Here is a 16,419-nt window from a genome sequence, read left to right as displayed (position 1 = left end):
CATCTTTGTGTGTGGGCTGAGGGTTTGGCGCGAGCGGCTGCGAGGGGAGGATGGGGAGGCTGTGGCTGAGAACGCTTGAGGCGCTGACTAAGTCGGCGCAAGTGTGCTTGAGGCAAAAGGGAAAGATTCTTGTGTGTACGAGTGTGTGAGTGTGTGTGTGTGTGTGTGTCTGTGTGCGAGCGCTCCTGGTGCTCGGGAGAGTTCTGTGTGAGCGTGTGTGTGTGTGTGTGTGTTTCCTACTTGAGGCAGGGCATGTTGCCGCCGTCGGAGTTGTTGCTGCTGGTGGAGGGGTGCGAGGGCGGGCCGGTGGTCTGGGGGGAGGCACCGGGGGTGGCATGCGCTGGTGTCTGGTCTCCCCCTCCGCCTCCACCCTCTGGAGACTCCATGTCGTTCAGCTCGTACTGCATACGCACCTCTAGTAACTATGGGAGACAACACACACACACACACACACACATATGCATACACACACATTCACAGAAGAGGAGGTATTGACAGTTTTATAAGAGAAGAGATTGCAAAACAGCATGATTATGTGGTATATAAAGTAAAAACAGTAGAGGATGAAGTGGCATATTTCCAAGGCAAAAAACAAATTTTCATGAATTCTTCAAAGGATAGGAACAGACATTTGACCCTCAGTGACATCCACATAAATTCCCAGAGTCACTTTGATGATTGGGATTTGTTTGATGAGCATGTGTGTGTGTGTGTGTGTGTGTGTGTGTGTGTGTGTGTAGGCAGATTGAGGGTCATAGAGGTCCTCCAATACTGAGATATTCCCCATATTCAATTTGTTCTAAGTCCTCCTTCAGGCTACTTGACTGCTACCTCCGCCTTCACACACACACACACACACACACACACACACACACACAGACAGACACACACACACAATGCCCATATGCTCTTCTCTTTTGCATTCTGGCAGTCTCATTAGCCCCCCCTGACATGTGGGAGAGAAGAGTGATCGGTGCCCTCCTTCCATCTCTCACTCTCACCCGTCTCCATCCCCCTCTCCCTTCATTTCTCTAAGGTTATAGATAGGTGTTTGGCCTTGTGCGAAGAGCGGTTGCTCCCCTAATTACAGCTCACCGCCACTGCATGTCTCGCCCTGATCGGCACCCCAGTCACACACCTGGACCACAGAGGCATAGAGTCTGAAATTTCTCTGACACATGCACCGACACTCACTCTCACTCACATTCACTGGGGGCGGCAGTAGGCATCAGAAACTGGTATGTGACTGGAAGGTTGGCGGTTCCAATCAACCAAAGTTGTTAGGAAAGAGTAATGGTTTCCCCGGTCTCAACGACTACTGCCAAGGTGCTGTTGAGCAATGCATTTATAATCCATATCTGTGACATTTTCATATTAATAAATGTCTGTTTTTGTTTCTCTCTATCACGTAGTTAGCATGAGCAGTGATAGCCACCATGGCTGAAGAGACAAAGAAGAGAAACTCAAACTTCATAAACAGAAAATCAGAGGAAAAAGACGTCACAGTATCGCCCACACTGTTTGATTGACAGGTGATCTCTGGGAAGTGCAGTGCAGAAACACCACAGCAGTGAGCGCTTCGCACTAAAGATGTTGCCAAAATAAAAAAAAAACAAGCAAGTCGCGGATTAACACCTCACCACCTGACTGTTCCAGCTACTCAATGGCCAACAGTAGAAATATATGCACATATACACGTACCCGCTCACTTGTAATATGTGAGCACACACACACACACACACACACACAAAAGCATTGCTCTTTATGTCATTAAACACAGACTCCCATCACACCCCCGTAACCACTTACCATCGCTATCAAGGCAGATTATAATGACAGGCTAGCTTAGCTTGTTTACTGCTCTGTCTGTTGGCATGGCAACCATACTGCCTTTGACTAGGCAGATTTATATAACCCTGAGAGTGTGTGTGTGTGTGTATGTGTGTGTGTGTGTGCGCACTAGGAGGCTTATGCCTCATAATCTTAAAACAGTAATGAAAGGAAGAAGGTGCTGAGGGCAATTAATGACACATAAACGCACAGAATCTAGAAAGTTCTCGATGGACGGTTACAGAGTTAAAATGTGTCTGCTGTTTGCGTGCGTGTCCATGCTTATATGTGTGTGTATGAGACAAGAGGGTGTCAATAACAGGGCATGGGAAATAAACGGGCTTTCCCCCGTGCGTTATTTTGTAAAATTGCACTGAGACCACTTGTACTGATGCACACTGCTGCCCACCTGCACCACCTCGGTGGTTACTTCCAGCTTGCTGAAACGGTAGATGATAACGTTGGCTGACACCCCGGCCACACACAGCATCCGGCTCTCAGGGCACCAGGCCATAATCTGAATGGCAAACGGGTCTTCATCCGACACCTCCGTGCTGCCCTTGTCCTCTTTGGGCCGGCTTCTCTCAAACACTTTGGCTGTTTTCAGCTTATACAGCACCTGGAGCATTACTGGGGAGAGAGGGGAAAGGGATCAGCTGCAAACCAGGGTTGTAGGGCAGAAGAGAGACAGCTGACATATTGAACCTGACATAGTGAATATTGTGCAATCAGAGGTAATATTGTGCTCTAAGCTTAAGAGAAATGCTTACCATACTTACTCTAAACAACATTTATACTAACAGAAGCATCGACGAAACTTAAACAGTTCGGTAAACTTACTTGCAGAGGCATCCCAGAACTTCACAGTCCCATCGGCATGCCTGGAAATTCAAGAGGGAAAAAGAAGAAAAAAAAAGAAGCAAAGAAAAGTAAAAGAAAGGAAAAAGAGAGAGAATAATTTAATATAAACATGTATCCTGCTATCTTCTGCACATCCAGAGATTCAATTTCTAACTCGAATTTCGAATTCCAGTCTGGTCAAGAAATATTCACTGTTTGTGCAATTTGTAGCATTGGAAATATTTATATAAAAATCAGAGAGATATTGATTGAAGCTCCACAGTGAAAGAAACATAATGGAAGATCATTTTGCTGTTCTATGCATCTACAATAGAAAAATATGCAAAAAAAAAAAAATGTTTTGTTGTTATTTACCTAGGGATTGTTGACTGCCACCCTAAATCTCTCCTCCACAGGGATTTAACTAATCATGTTTTGACAACTTGTATCTAACAAGGTTGTTTAACCAGGAAATGATCAGTAGGTCGACCGGGTTGGAGACAAAATGTCCGAACAAACATCCACGAATAATCACCTAAAAATGAACTGCACCTTTAATGTTCCATATTCATGAGCATTCACAGGATTACAGTAAATAGCAGGTGAAAAGCACAAAGGGCTCCCCATTTGGGTGTCAATGGAGAAAAACATTTACTTTTGTTGTCATTTTTTCCTATCTCTCTTTTCTGTCCTTTCTCTCATTTTTTTTTGCCATTTCAGCTGAGTGAGTTGGGAGACAGTGGGGGAGAAATATTTTGCAGGCTGTGGCAGTATCTCAGGGAAAGAGACACGAACGGAATAGTAATTTGGCATCTGGGGGTGAGGAGAGAGGGAGGACAGAGAGGAACGGGACCCTCCTCCTGCCAAACCGATACCTCAATGTCATTTTCTCAGTGCGTGTGTTCTTTTAAACGCCCCTCCTCTACTCATCTTTTCCCTGTTGACACCTTAGCGCGGGATTATCAACATCAAAATGGAGGAAAGTCTACAGGATTGGAATATATAAAGACCTACAGCCTATTTTAGAAAGGGCTCCTTCTCTTCTCCTTCTGTGTTGACCTGATGGTGCGGGAGTGTGGAAAGTAATAGAGTCGCACCAAGACAATAGCGACGGGTAATGAAATCAGCGTTGCCTTACCCAGTGATGATGATCTCTGGGTAGCTCTGTGTGCCTTGACCCCAGTTTCCACCACTAATAGGCCACTCCTGGATAGACACAACAAACACACACATCACATAAGAGCCACTGAGAGAAAACGAGAGAGCGAGTACAATAGATTCCTAGCCGCCGTCAGTCGAAACCTTGATTCCAGAAACAGATGACTAACACTTGGGTCAGTGTGTGTGTGTGTGTGTGTGTGAGCGTGGACAAGAGAAAGGGCGAGAATCTGCCCGTCTATCCGCCCTTGCTGCATATATACATTATGCGCCTCCATGTGTGTGTCTGTGCTCATGTGTGGCGGCGGCAGCGGGGGGGGGGGGGGGTTGGCTTTGAACACGTTGACACATACAAAAGGTCACCGGGATGACTCAACGGTGATCTTTATGTGAGAATGCTCTCCCGCAGCTCGGCCAGGCCTTTGCTTAACAAAAACGGCAGCTAGGAAGCCAGTCTGGGTCATTACATGCTGACATTTCCAACCGAGAGCTAGAACAAGGCGACAGGGAAAAGAACATAAGCATACATAATGGCTAAGAGAGCGGGGGGTCCACCGCCGATGACACACGGCCGAGAGGAGAGAACGAGAGAAGAGAGGAGGAGGATCATTAGGTGATGTGATATTGTATATAGTCCATTTAGTTTCACAGCAACACGAGAAATATAGTACCACTGATGCAAATTAACGCATGCTGTATAGTGTCGCCACATCATGCGGTGTAATGTGTTTATGTGTTCTCTGTATTTTGATGCTCTAACCTTGTCGGTCCTGGCTTAAGGTGATAAGATGGTATAGCGTGGTACATTTACATTTCTAATTTTGACATTTTGCATTTAGGAAAATGTACTCTTTGATTCTGAGGAACAGACAACAAAACCTTTTACCGTTTTACCTTTGATCTTTTAGATAGTTTAAATCTTTTCTGCTATTAAACTCCATTGTAGCTGCGTTGCACATATCTTGACATGACGTCACGTCATCTACATTTAGCCAGTCATCCACGGGAAAGAAGAAAAATACATCACCAAACAACAAAATGCCACTAGAAATGCAAAGTACATTACCAACAGCTGCTTTTTTTAACAGTGTTAAAATGTTTTCAGGTGAATTTTTCCTTAAATGTAAGGGGAGAGGATTGTGTGGCAAAAGATGCTCCAGGAGCCGCAAAACAAGCAGAGGGAAAATTACGTCTCCCATCCATATAGAGGGTGCAGTGTTATGAAATAAAGCCTTCTCAGACCGTACCTTTTTGCTGTAGCCCTGTCGTTTCTGCCGCGAGCCAACAGAGTAAAGTGCAGGTATGAGGTCCACAGAGCAGTCAGCAAAGTACTCGCAGCAGGTCACAGGAGACTCATGGATGGTCAGAGGATAGGGGTTCTCGAATATGGGGTAACTAGGAACAGGGGAGCACAGACTGGGTCACTCAGTAGTTTATATCATGCTATATCAGGATATAAAGTATAAAGCAATAAATGATAAAGAGTAATAATATGTCATCTGTGGTATTGTAGCCTAGGTGTACGAAACAAAGGAAGTCAAGATGATGAAGAGTTCTTTAGCCACAGAGTCAGACCTACCCATTTTGTGCAAGGTCGATCACCACTAAATCCTTTTCTAGAAGGACCACTACGGCGTAAGGTTCCTGAAAATCTGCACAACGAAACAAAACGACAAAATGACAAGTCATTCATTACACTATACTTGCAGTCTTGTAATTCCTTGAGAGAGAGCTCTTCTGAAATCTACAAACCACAAGGGTTTTTTAAGACCTCACAAGGCATATGTTATTATCATATCTGTGCCCCGAAGACGTGAGGGCAAGAAAGCTTAATGCGTAACACTTATTAATCTATGTGATTTATAACTGTGGGGGATATTGCTCTGGTTAAACATTTGCGCCTTTGTGATTTGGGATTACGATTTCATATTTAACCTTGAGATGATTCTCCCTTATGGTATACTAGATTTCAATGGCCATTAAAGCTTTGAAAATGAAAGCTTTGATGAAAGCACAAATGTGGCTTTTATATATTCCTACATAATAATGGGATACTTTATTGATCCCCTGTAGGGAAATTGTCTTTTCGCTTGTGCCCCTCCACAGAAAAGTCAGACGTCTGTGTCCAAGTAGTGTGTGCCACCACATCTTTGAATATATGGATATGTGTGTGTGTGTGTGTGTCTGTCTGTGTGTGTGTGTGTGTGTGTGTGTGTGTGTGTGTGTGTGTGTGTGTGTGTGTGTGTGTGTGTGTGTATGGTGCATGCAAACTGGTGTTGAGAGCACAATAATTGTGGCTTAGACCAGATCTTAGGCTGTCAGATTGTACCAGGGCTGCCGAGACCTTGACAATCATCGTCCCTGTATCTCTCTCCCTCTGTCTTTCTCCTTTCACTCTTCTCAACATGGTCTGCAAGTGATTCGCATTCATTTGTGTTTTGTTACGCAACTTCTCTCTGCTCTCTATCTGTCTGTCATCTGTCTTTTTGTCTGTCGGTATTGGCAATTGGGAACTGAAATTGGAAATAGGAACCTGAAGTTATGTGACAAACTAACCAACTAGTCAAAGACTTCAGAAACAGATGCAGTTTACGGCTCTATTATTCTCAAATGTATGCAAGTTTTAAGTGATGACGTGGATGACATGTAAGTAACAGTATACAACTTGTTCATACAAATATATTGGTGAACACATTGTTTTGTATGCACGTCGCATCATCTGCAGTGACATCATCATGGATTATCATCTTCCTCGATAAAAAAATGCTGGATTAAGCTTGCCCACACGCCACCCAGACCAGTATTGTGTAATCCGACCTCTCCGCAGACCCAGTAATATCCATTACCGGATGCGATCGCGGGGCGGTGACATCAGGTTGCCAGTGACCCGATGCAAAGCCACCGATGTCGTTACATAACTACTGTACTCGCTAATCTTTTTTCCTGGAGCTCTGTATGTGCTGGAGAGCGCCGCACCAGACTTAATATACAGGATTACGTTCCATACCATCCAGCTCCAATCAAAGCTGTTTTAGCTACTGACTCCTCAATACAGGAAATATGGTAATAATTTAATCAAATTGGATGGCTATTGTGTACAAAGAGCTGAAATGAAAACGTAATATTCACCGCGTTGGATAATGAAACCGGAGTAGGATCAGTCCCCATGGGAAATTTCATATTTATTACAAGAACACACTAACACAGGGACAAGCAAACAGACATAATTAAAAAACAGCGGTGTGTTTTGTGTGTGTGTGTGTGTGCAACTGTGTGTATGTGTGTGCCTAATGTATTCGCAGACAGGAGGACCATATAAAACAACAGGGCGGCATACCATTAGGGTACGGCGTCTCACAGAGTGTGAGGAAGTCTACTATGGGGTAGTCCATCTCCAGCACAGCCGTACTCTTCCCATGCATCACCGTCAGACAAGGCCGCCGGCCCACCGTGTCGTAGGACAGACCGCCAGACAGGATTATGAAGGGCTCCCTTGAACACACACACACACAGACACACACACACAAGAAAGTAAAGATTTGATAGGCTTCACTACTACACATGTATATCAAGTTTGTTTTACACATGTATGTTGACATATTAACTGTGTATTCAGGTTTCCTTTTTGTTCTTATTCTAAAACGTAGTGTGTCTTTTGTCATATGTGTGTGTCATTACACATATTCACGCCTGAGTGTGAGTATGACAGTGTGTGTGTGTGAATGCGTGTGTGAGAGAGAGACAGAGACCCTACCCAGCTCTAGTGGTCTTGTACTCCACTTTGAGAATGGGTTTACAAGGCTCTGGCTTCTTCCCGTCCTTGGGCTGTTTTCCTAAAATAGAACAGACAAACAGAAGTTACTTTAGCTTGCCAGTTCACTCCCTCTTTACCTCCTCTCCTCCTCCTTTCCTTTCCTCCATCTCTTCCCGCTTCTCGTGTCGCCGCCTTCTTTTTTTTTTTTTTCTTCCAGAAGCTGCACTTAAAATGCAGCTCTGAACGGGAGCTAGATAATAACAAAAGGCTATCCATCAGACAGAGAGGGAGAGAGAGAGAGAGAGAGAGAGAGAGAGAGAGAGAGAAAGAGAGAGAGAGACAGAGAGAGAGAGACAGAGAGAGAGAGAGAGAGAAAGAAACAGACAGGGAAAGGGAAAGAAGGAGGGAAGCTCATGGATGATTTACAGAATCCATCTATCCAAACCTCAAGGGAGAACCATGTGAATTAAATTTACACATCCATCATATGTACGCCTGCCTGTGCATATTTTGAGTCAAAGTTCACATTATGTGGCTGAATATATCTAAACTATTACAGAGGAGCTGAAGTGAGCCCCAAGGCAGGTACGTACTGTATTATAAAGAACTACTTTTAACAACTACATCTTAATAACACATATCTAAAAGACAATTAAAGGGGAACTTATAAGCCTTACTTAAACCTGTCACAGGCATTTGCATAATTGCCCATTTAATACCAAACTAATTATGCATGCAACAGTGGGAGAAACAACTAATTAAAAAGCTTGTGTTGGAAACCTTTCCTCATTCCCCTATACATGAAAACTAGCTTGAGGAACTGGTTAAAGGTGTTTCCTTTCATATAACTTCTCTCTTTGTAGCTCCTTCTGTCTCTCTGCCTCTTTCTCTCTGTCAGTCCATTTGTCCCTTTCTCTCTCTTTCTATTTCTCTTTCTAGTCCTTCATCTGGCTGCATTGTGGGGTGAGTAGGTGTGGGGAGAGACAGAGGAGTATGGATTAAAATACATCTTCAGAAGAGCAGACTTGCTTAATGCTAGGAATAAACAGCACTAGCAATAATGTATGCGTGCACGGACACAAAGTAAACCAAACAGAGGGAGGACATAATTGAAGACTGACTGGCAATAATCCTTTGATTGAAATGGGGAAATGAGGAGGGAGCCGAGTCCTCAGGGAATCAGCCTGGTGCAAGACCAAAGACCAGCAGAGCAGACAGGATCCTGGCATGCCTGGACTTTCTCATAGAAGGTGCATCAATGTTTGATAAAACTATCCTGACCTGGAGTGTGTGTGTGTATGTGTGTCAGGGTTCGGGTCAGTTCATTTTCAGCCCAATTAAGCAAGCTTCTCCGGTTAATGATAGACCATTCTATTTTTTTTCCCCATTTGGGCTATGACAAGAAAAAAAAAAGCTTTCAATTTTTGGATTTAAATGAAAATTCACTTCCTGAATTGGTTCATCTGAAAGTGAATTGGCCCTTCCCCTGGTATGTGTGTGCGTGTGTGTGTGTGTGTGTATGGGTTGTCCTTGAGAAAACCAGATTGAGTTTAGACCTTTTTTTTACCTCGCTATTATTAAGATGTGGTTGTTGAAAGTAGTTCATTGCTATATAGTACGTACCTGCCTTTGGGCTCACTGTGACTTTTCTGTAATAGTTTAGATATATTCATCCACATTATAAGCATTTTGACTCAGAAATATGCAGAGGCAGGCATACATATGACAGATGTGTAAATTTCATTCACATGTTCCTCCCTTGAAGTTTGGATAGATGGATAAAACAGCCATGATCTTCCTTCTTTCTCTACCTGTCCCTGTCTCTACCTTTGTCTTTCTCTCTGCCTGTCGTTTTGGCCCATTCTCACTTCTTTGAGGGTCTAGTTTAGGGTTAGGACGTTTAGTGTTAAGGTTAGAATTAATGTTAGGAGTTAAGGTTAAAGTTAGGATTAGGTTTAGACTTAGTGCAATTGTTGAGGTTAGGCATGTATTAGTGAGGGTTAAAGTTAGCGTTAGGGGTTAGGGAATGAATTTAGGGAATGAATGTAGACAATGGAAGGTCTGCCCTAGTGTTGTAAAACAAACGTGCGTGTGTGTGTGTGTGTGTGTGTGTGTGTGTGTGTGTCCACCTCCTTACCGTGTGGGGTGATTGTCTGTATGGGCTTGCCCTGGCCCCTGACGTTCCATATGGTCAGAGTTCCGTCTGAGTGACTGCAGATGAACTGCTTGCCCTCGTGGTGCCAGGCAACCGAGTGGATCGCCTGGGAGACGACAGGTAGAGAGGGGAAGGGGAGGGGTCAGCGGTTCAGAAGGGTGAAGCACCATGTGACGAGCCACCATCTCCCTTACGGTACAAGTACGTCGCGTTTACACAGCCATATGGTACATGATGTTCATATAGTATGTGGGTTAAATGCCCGTGCCTTTGGATTATATACTGTTGAGCAGATGGTGATAGTGAGATAAAAGTGTCTGGCCCCTTTCATATCATTTCCAGTGGCATAAATGCATATATTAAAATAAGCCTTTCTATGCCCGGCCGCCAAATGCACAGAGAGGCGGAAAATGGATGGCTCACTGTAAGTTCAGGGATGCTGAGAGGAAAGTGTTGGTGTGGTTAAAAATTGTGTTTCAAAAAGCTATAAATTCATAAAATCATTATGTAAAGTTCAACATTCAATATAGCTGAAATATCGTGGATCTGGTCTGTAAGAGTGTTATCATTTTGGAACCATGAATTTAGTCACCTACTATGATTTAAGTTACTATCATTTATGTTAATGTTGTCCCATCAATCATCTTGTCATCTCAGTTTGGACCGAAACTCTTATTTAATCTCCTATATATGGGTCGCACATTAATAACAGTTATTTCCCAGTAAAATAGAGGACAATTTACCTTAATAAATAGAAATAAAGTCAAGAACGAGTCTAAGCTTAGAGACAGAGAGGAGAAGAAAGAATGATGCGAGTGGCATATAAAGTTTGATATTGAGATATTGGTTTTTCAGTATACTGTAACATGCATTTAACAAGTAAGCAAGGTAGTTAAAAACAGTTTAAAAAAAATTGCAATTCTAATATTTACAATATTTACTGTAAAATCAATTGATGCATAAAAGACCGGAGAAGGATTTAGGCAAAGAATAAGCTGTAGAGGTGAGCTTTGAGTCAGGACTTGGGGAGAGGTTAAAAAACAAAGACACAAATGGAGAGGTAGACACAGAGACAAGCTAAGAGTGATGGAGAGAGAGAAAGACAGAAGAGAGAGGTGGAGCAGGCATGACGGTGCAGGGGAGGCAGCACTTATTGAATCATCTGATGGCCTCTCTGCCCTTTCCTGACCTGAGTGGCCCTGTTGCTATTGTAAGCCTGGCAGGAGGTGATTTAGCTACTGACGACCAATCAATGAAAACACAGATATATCATCGCCGGGGTACGCCGGTAAAGGGCAAACTTGCTTATTGATGCCCTTTCCATTGCTCATAATTAAACCCGGCGAACATTTTGACACTGATGTTGATACGACGGCCTGCACCAGTGTCGAAAATTAAAGTTTAGACGACGTCAGCAGGCGACCATAGCTGCTCCCTGCATCGTTTGGTGAAATTGGGACCTAAATATCTTTATGATATCAGTTTCCAAAGCTGTTTTAATATGATTTTTTACTGTGCCATAATATCATATTGTGAAAGTGTTGTTCTTGTTTTGGTTGACGTTGAACGTAGCCTCCTGCACGTCGCCGTCAGTCATTGTGTATGTGCTCCTGCATGTACACACACACACACACACACACACACACACACTGATCTCATGACACTGTTTCTAACTCTCTCTTTCTCCTTCTCTCACTCGCACAAAGACACGCACACAAATCAAAAGTCATTTAAGTTCTGAAACATATCATACTTTGATGATGAAGAGCCTGTATTCATCCATTCATGGCAGTGACAGACTGAGTTATGGAAATCTATCAGTGCATTGTTCACTGTGACAGACCCAATGGGGAACAATGTGGTGTGCTTAATTGGAAAATGAGTGGGGTAATTGAAACACATGGTACTCATAATATCAAACAATACCAATTAAAAAGACTAATTTCATGATTTATTACATTAGGGCGGTTTTCACAGATTGGTCTTTGGGGGATGAGATAATTCAGTCAACACTTATTAAACACACACATATGCAAGCGTGTGTGCGCACACACGCACTCACACAAAAACACAAATTCAAGCAGAGAAGAAAAGAAAAACATAAATTGAGATTGGTGAAGGAGGATAGACACACATAAACACACATATCACAGCCCTAATTAGAATAGTTTCTGCCAGTACTGTGTCACATTGGGACACAAAGACAGCTCGAGCCTGAAGTGCCACACACACACACACACACACACACACACACACACACACGCTCCCAGACTCTCACAACAACAGTAATTCAACTCAAGTAGAAAAACATTCAAATGAAAAGAAAAGCTCAATCTCAAAAACAAGCAGTTGGGGGCAAGAATGTCAACAGCGATTTCCATAGAGCAACTCCTTTTTTGTTTTGGTAAGTGAAATCCATTCTAGCTACAGCCATGTTTCTGTGTTGTGGGTATTATGCAAGCTCAGAAAGGAAATATACAAGAGGTCGGGCCCTGTGTGCGTATCTCTACCAATTTTCTACATTGAAAGGATATTGCAGTGTCATCAGTTATGTGTGAAAGCAAAAAAAAAGCAAAGAAAAAAGGCTGGGAAACTGTAATCACCTATGAGAAGTATTAGAAGAAGTTCTGTGTCTAGGAAACCTGCAATCCTGATAAAAAAAAAAACTAAAAAAAAACTAAAACTGAGAAATCACACGCTTGATTATATTTTTCAGGACGTGGGCTCAGTCAGTCACCCTGCAACTGACCTACACTGTGTGCCTCCATTACATGTCTGGGCTCATTCAGGGTGTGTGTGCATGTGTGTGTGTGTGAGAGAGAGAGAGAGAGATGGAGAGCTGGCAACAGACTTCCACATAGCAAACATACGGTAGGCGGACGCTTGATGTACCTTTTTTGACACCACACACATTTTAACCACTCACAGCCGTAGCCAATAAAATTACTCCGACACTAAGCTCACCTTGAAAAGTACAGCTTTCATTGGGCTGGAATTGGGCTTCCGTTCATCCAGTAATAAGCAACTGCTGCCAAAACTCTTGCCAAAAAGAAGTTCTCCAAACTGGTTTTTACTTTCTGGCTGAGCCGCAGACTGAAAAATGTTCAAAGATGACGATCATAAAAAATGTAATTGTTTTTTGTCTTTACTCAAAGTTAGGGCTGGCTGTATGACCAATCTTTTAGGTCAAAATTATGATAATTTCCAGGATTTGCAGATCGGCCCGAGCGCAACAACCCTTCCAACCTCTTCTCATTGGCATGACTCTAACAACATTGGTCTTACAAGGAATAAAAGCCAGCTCATCCTGATGGATAGAGCTCCATGGAGTATGACCGTCGCATAGAGAATGATATTCTATCCACTAATGGATATTGCTCCAGACTTGCCAGCTGTCCCATCAGCTATGAATAGTTGAGTTGTCTGTCTGTGTTTTCAACAGATCTTAGGGGGAAAGAGAATACTTTCTAACGAAGCCAGACTTGTGTAAAATACTATTTGCAAATAATAGAGCATTTGTTTTAATCTCCTTAGAGTACCAGATGGGTGGGATTTACTGCATCGGGACAGTTCAGATGGAGTCAGATGAGCTGTCCATCACATTAACTTTCTGATATTCTTAACTTTCTGGCAATCATTGAAATGTCCTGTGTGGCAAACCCCACCCATCTGGCACTCAGAGTAGGTTAAAACAAGCGCTAATAATAATTTGCTCACAACTAAGGTCTGATTGATTCAAAATGCCTGGCTGTCCTTAAGGGAGTCAGGTAGTTTACTACAGTGTATAAATTCTGCTGTTAAAATAAGTTAATAACACAAACTCCTCCACAGCCAGCGCAGTCAAATCAGTTTTTGGATTGCCTGGAAATGAGGTAATTAATGCTTCGTGGTTATGGGAGTTAGCTCATACTTTTCAAGGGTGTTGTTGTTGGCATTCAATAATAGCTCTGAGAATTGTGTCTGGCTTCTGGGGGGAAAAAAAAAAGTTTTACCCCATCACATTGTGTGTTTTAGTGTAGATACTGTGTTGGAATACACACCATGTAATGAGGTGTGTGTATTGTGTGTGCGCACGTGTGTGTGCATGCACAAAAACACTTGTTTGTTTGTTTATTCACACGTAAATGGATTCCTGGTTATCACAGATGTGATTTTTCCAGTCCTGTTGCTTTGAGGCTATTGTGTGTGTGTGTGTGTGTGTCCCTTCATCTTGAGGCAGCACAGTACTACACAACAAAGAGACAACCAACAAATACTGGCCATCCCACTGAGTTACTGGGCTTTGGAGGAATAACTACTGGCCCCTTCCCATCAATTGACAGCGAGTGAAAGAAAGACAGAGAGAGAGAGGGAGGGAGAGAGAGAGAGAGAGAGAGAGAGAGAGAGAGAGAGAGAGAGAGAGAGAGAGAGAGCAAAGCAGCGGAGAAAGAAGAAAAACAAAAGACTGAGGAGGTGAGTGCAAGAATAAGAGGAACCGAGTTAAAAGGAGACAGAGAATGAAAGAGAAGCAATAAATAAAATCCTTAAGAAGGAGCGGATAGAGAAAACAGCATTAAGGAAGGGGGGGAAAAAATACACAAGAATGAGCGAGCAAAAGAGACTGAGAGATGGACAGGGAGGCGAGGAGGGACAGAGAAATCCAAATCTGGCTGCGATACCGGCCATTTATCAGGGCCGGACTCGGACCAAGGTGTTGAGTCAGACGGAGCGGAGTGGAGCTGGGTCAGGGTGACGGATGCTCTCTGGCTGGCACGCACTGGAAACCCATACTGCTGAGCCACGGCTAAGAATAGACATCCATTGAAAGACAGCGAGGGGAAGGGATGCTCTCTCAGCTCTTTCATGGCTGGTAAAAAAAAAAAAAAAAAAAAGTTCTACGCCATCTCTGCTGTTTGTTTGAACTCTAAGTTTGGCTTAGTGAGTGACTGAAACTTTGTTGTCTGGGAGCCAGGTTCAATTCCCTGAGTTGCTGACATTTTATATAGCGTGACAGTGTCTGTAACAAACAAAAATTGTCTTCATTTGAGTCAAAACAATTACTTTATTTTCCATGTGTGCGTCCTATATGCTGACGCTGTTCGAGACACTTTGCAAGAATTGCTAAAAACGTCCCGGGGAATAGAGGAACCAACATTACTCACAATGTAAAAAACACTTATCTCTATCATTTCAGACCCATCCAAGACTGGAGATCACTAGACCATGTAGACTACCTTCCACTCGTCCAAACATCCCATTCAGTTTGAATTTCCATCAGAACTAAAATACCCACTTTGAGAGGCTCTTATTCCGAAGCCTGAATCCGTCACTGCACACTCAGCTGGGTTACTTTGGTGTTTAAGAAAAGAAAAAAAAAATGCTTCCATGTTCGTTTCAGGCTACAACTTTGATACTCGGCAGCAAGCTTGCAGGCAAGTCGTTTTTGAATGAAAGCACACAGCGGGAAAAATATAGCTTGCAATGGATTTGCTAGCTGTAAAAAGTTATTTCACAGTATGCTGTTTGCAGAAGCTATACAACCATGGAGTTTGCAAACACTCATGCTATCAGCAAATGACAGTAAAGGACAATTAAAGATGTCTTTCCCCAAATCAAGCCTATAAGTAATGTTACATATAAGTGTAACGGCATGAATGAGAGTGAAAAACACCAATAATCTCATTTCAAATCAGACCCAGGCATCTATAGAAATCATCCTGATGTCAGCCATTGAGGTCAACCTTCATTGTCTTTGTCACCATGCCCAGTCAACGCAGCAAAAAACCCTCTGCGATGCTCTTCACCTTTCCTTTTACAAAGCTGCCATGCCATCACAAAACCCTGGCACGTCCATCTCCCTCAGAAGTCTCTCCTTAGCATTTTCAGTCCATTTCATAATGCGTTGGCCACTGCCCGGTCCAAAACAGCAATATTAGACAAGTCATGGCGCAATCATAACAGCATTTCACTATAGTGACGCAGCACGGCAGCAGCGCACAAGGATGCTCTTCTGCGCCCTTGAAGGCTGGTCTGGGGCCAAATTAAAGTTTCAGGATATCTGACCCTGAAAACCATTTGGATATATTTGCCGAGGGAATATCCCCGAGATGTTTTGACAGAGAGAACAGCATGGCTGTGCATTGCGGGCTTCTTTCCCTTCCTCAGTGTAAATTAACTGTGAGCAAATGAGAAGCAGTCTAAGCCCCCCCTAACCCCCCTCCTTCTCCCTCTCCCCCACCAACCGCCGGTCTCTGGAGAGGTGTAACTGTAGGGGTTTGGAGAGAAGAGATGAGCTCTCCTTAGAGAAATTACTTGGGTCCCTTCGGAGATTCAATACTAGAGATTGTAATGCCCTAGGAGCAGCGGGAGGATATTAGCTTATCTGAGAGGAGAGAGAGAGAAAGAGAGAGAGGGAGAGAGAGAGAGAGAGAGAGATCTGTTCATACTGTACATACAAAATCCACTCTGTTTGTGTGTGTGTGTATCCATGTAGTCCTGGGTGACTCTTGTTATCGCAGCGTGCTTACAGTATCGCAGCACTGCCAATGAGGTGAGCACCAGCATGGGTGTTAGGATAATCTCATTATCTTAAACAGGCTGGCTCTGTGTCCGTGTCTAAGCATTATGTACACCCCTGTATGTCCACGCACATGTTAATTGTGTATGTGTGTGTGTGTGGGTGTGTATGTCTGTACCCAAAGCC

At 43.3% G+C, this 16,419-nt stretch overlaps 1 protein-coding gene across 4 annotated transcripts in view; it reads right to left on the bottom strand.

The window, feature by feature from the left end:
* The window catches only part of stxbp5a (syntaxin binding protein 5a (tomosyn)), an 84,427-nt gene that overhangs the window by 14,448 nt on the left and 53,560 nt on the right, over positions 1 to 16,419 (bottom strand). For all 4 annotated transcript variants that reach the window (XM_071527391.1, XM_071527393.1, XM_071527392.1 and 1 more), the window contains exons 8-16: positions 9,720 to 9,843; positions 7,583 to 7,661; positions 7,166 to 7,320; positions 5,408 to 5,480; positions 5,076 to 5,223; positions 3,809 to 3,876; positions 2,671 to 2,711; positions 2,240 to 2,460; positions 241 to 422 (exon numbers count right to left, since the gene is read on the bottom strand). In XM_071527391.1, the coding sequence (XP_071383492.1) occupies positions 241 to 422; positions 2,240 to 2,460; positions 2,671 to 2,711; positions 3,809 to 3,876; positions 5,076 to 5,223; positions 5,408 to 5,480; positions 7,166 to 7,320; positions 7,583 to 7,661; positions 9,720 to 9,843 (1,091 nt within the window). The remainder of the gene's footprint in view (positions 1 to 240; positions 423 to 2,239; positions 2,461 to 2,670; positions 2,712 to 3,808; positions 3,877 to 5,075; positions 5,224 to 5,407; positions 5,481 to 7,165; positions 7,321 to 7,582; positions 7,662 to 9,719; positions 9,844 to 16,419) is intronic.

The sequence above is a fragment of the Centroberyx affinis genome, unplaced genomic scaffold, assembly GCF_046629955.1.
Source record: "Centroberyx affinis isolate AG114_WGS23_722 - 3 ecotype Tasmania unplaced genomic scaffold, CSIRO-AGI_Caff_v1 ptg001527l_1, whole genome shotgun sequence".
NCBI classification, from domain to species: Eukaryota; Metazoa; Chordata; class Actinopteri; order Beryciformes; family Berycidae; genus Centroberyx; species Centroberyx affinis.
Note: the sequence above shows the minus strand (reverse complement) of the source record. Positions and strands in the feature narration are given on the sequence as shown.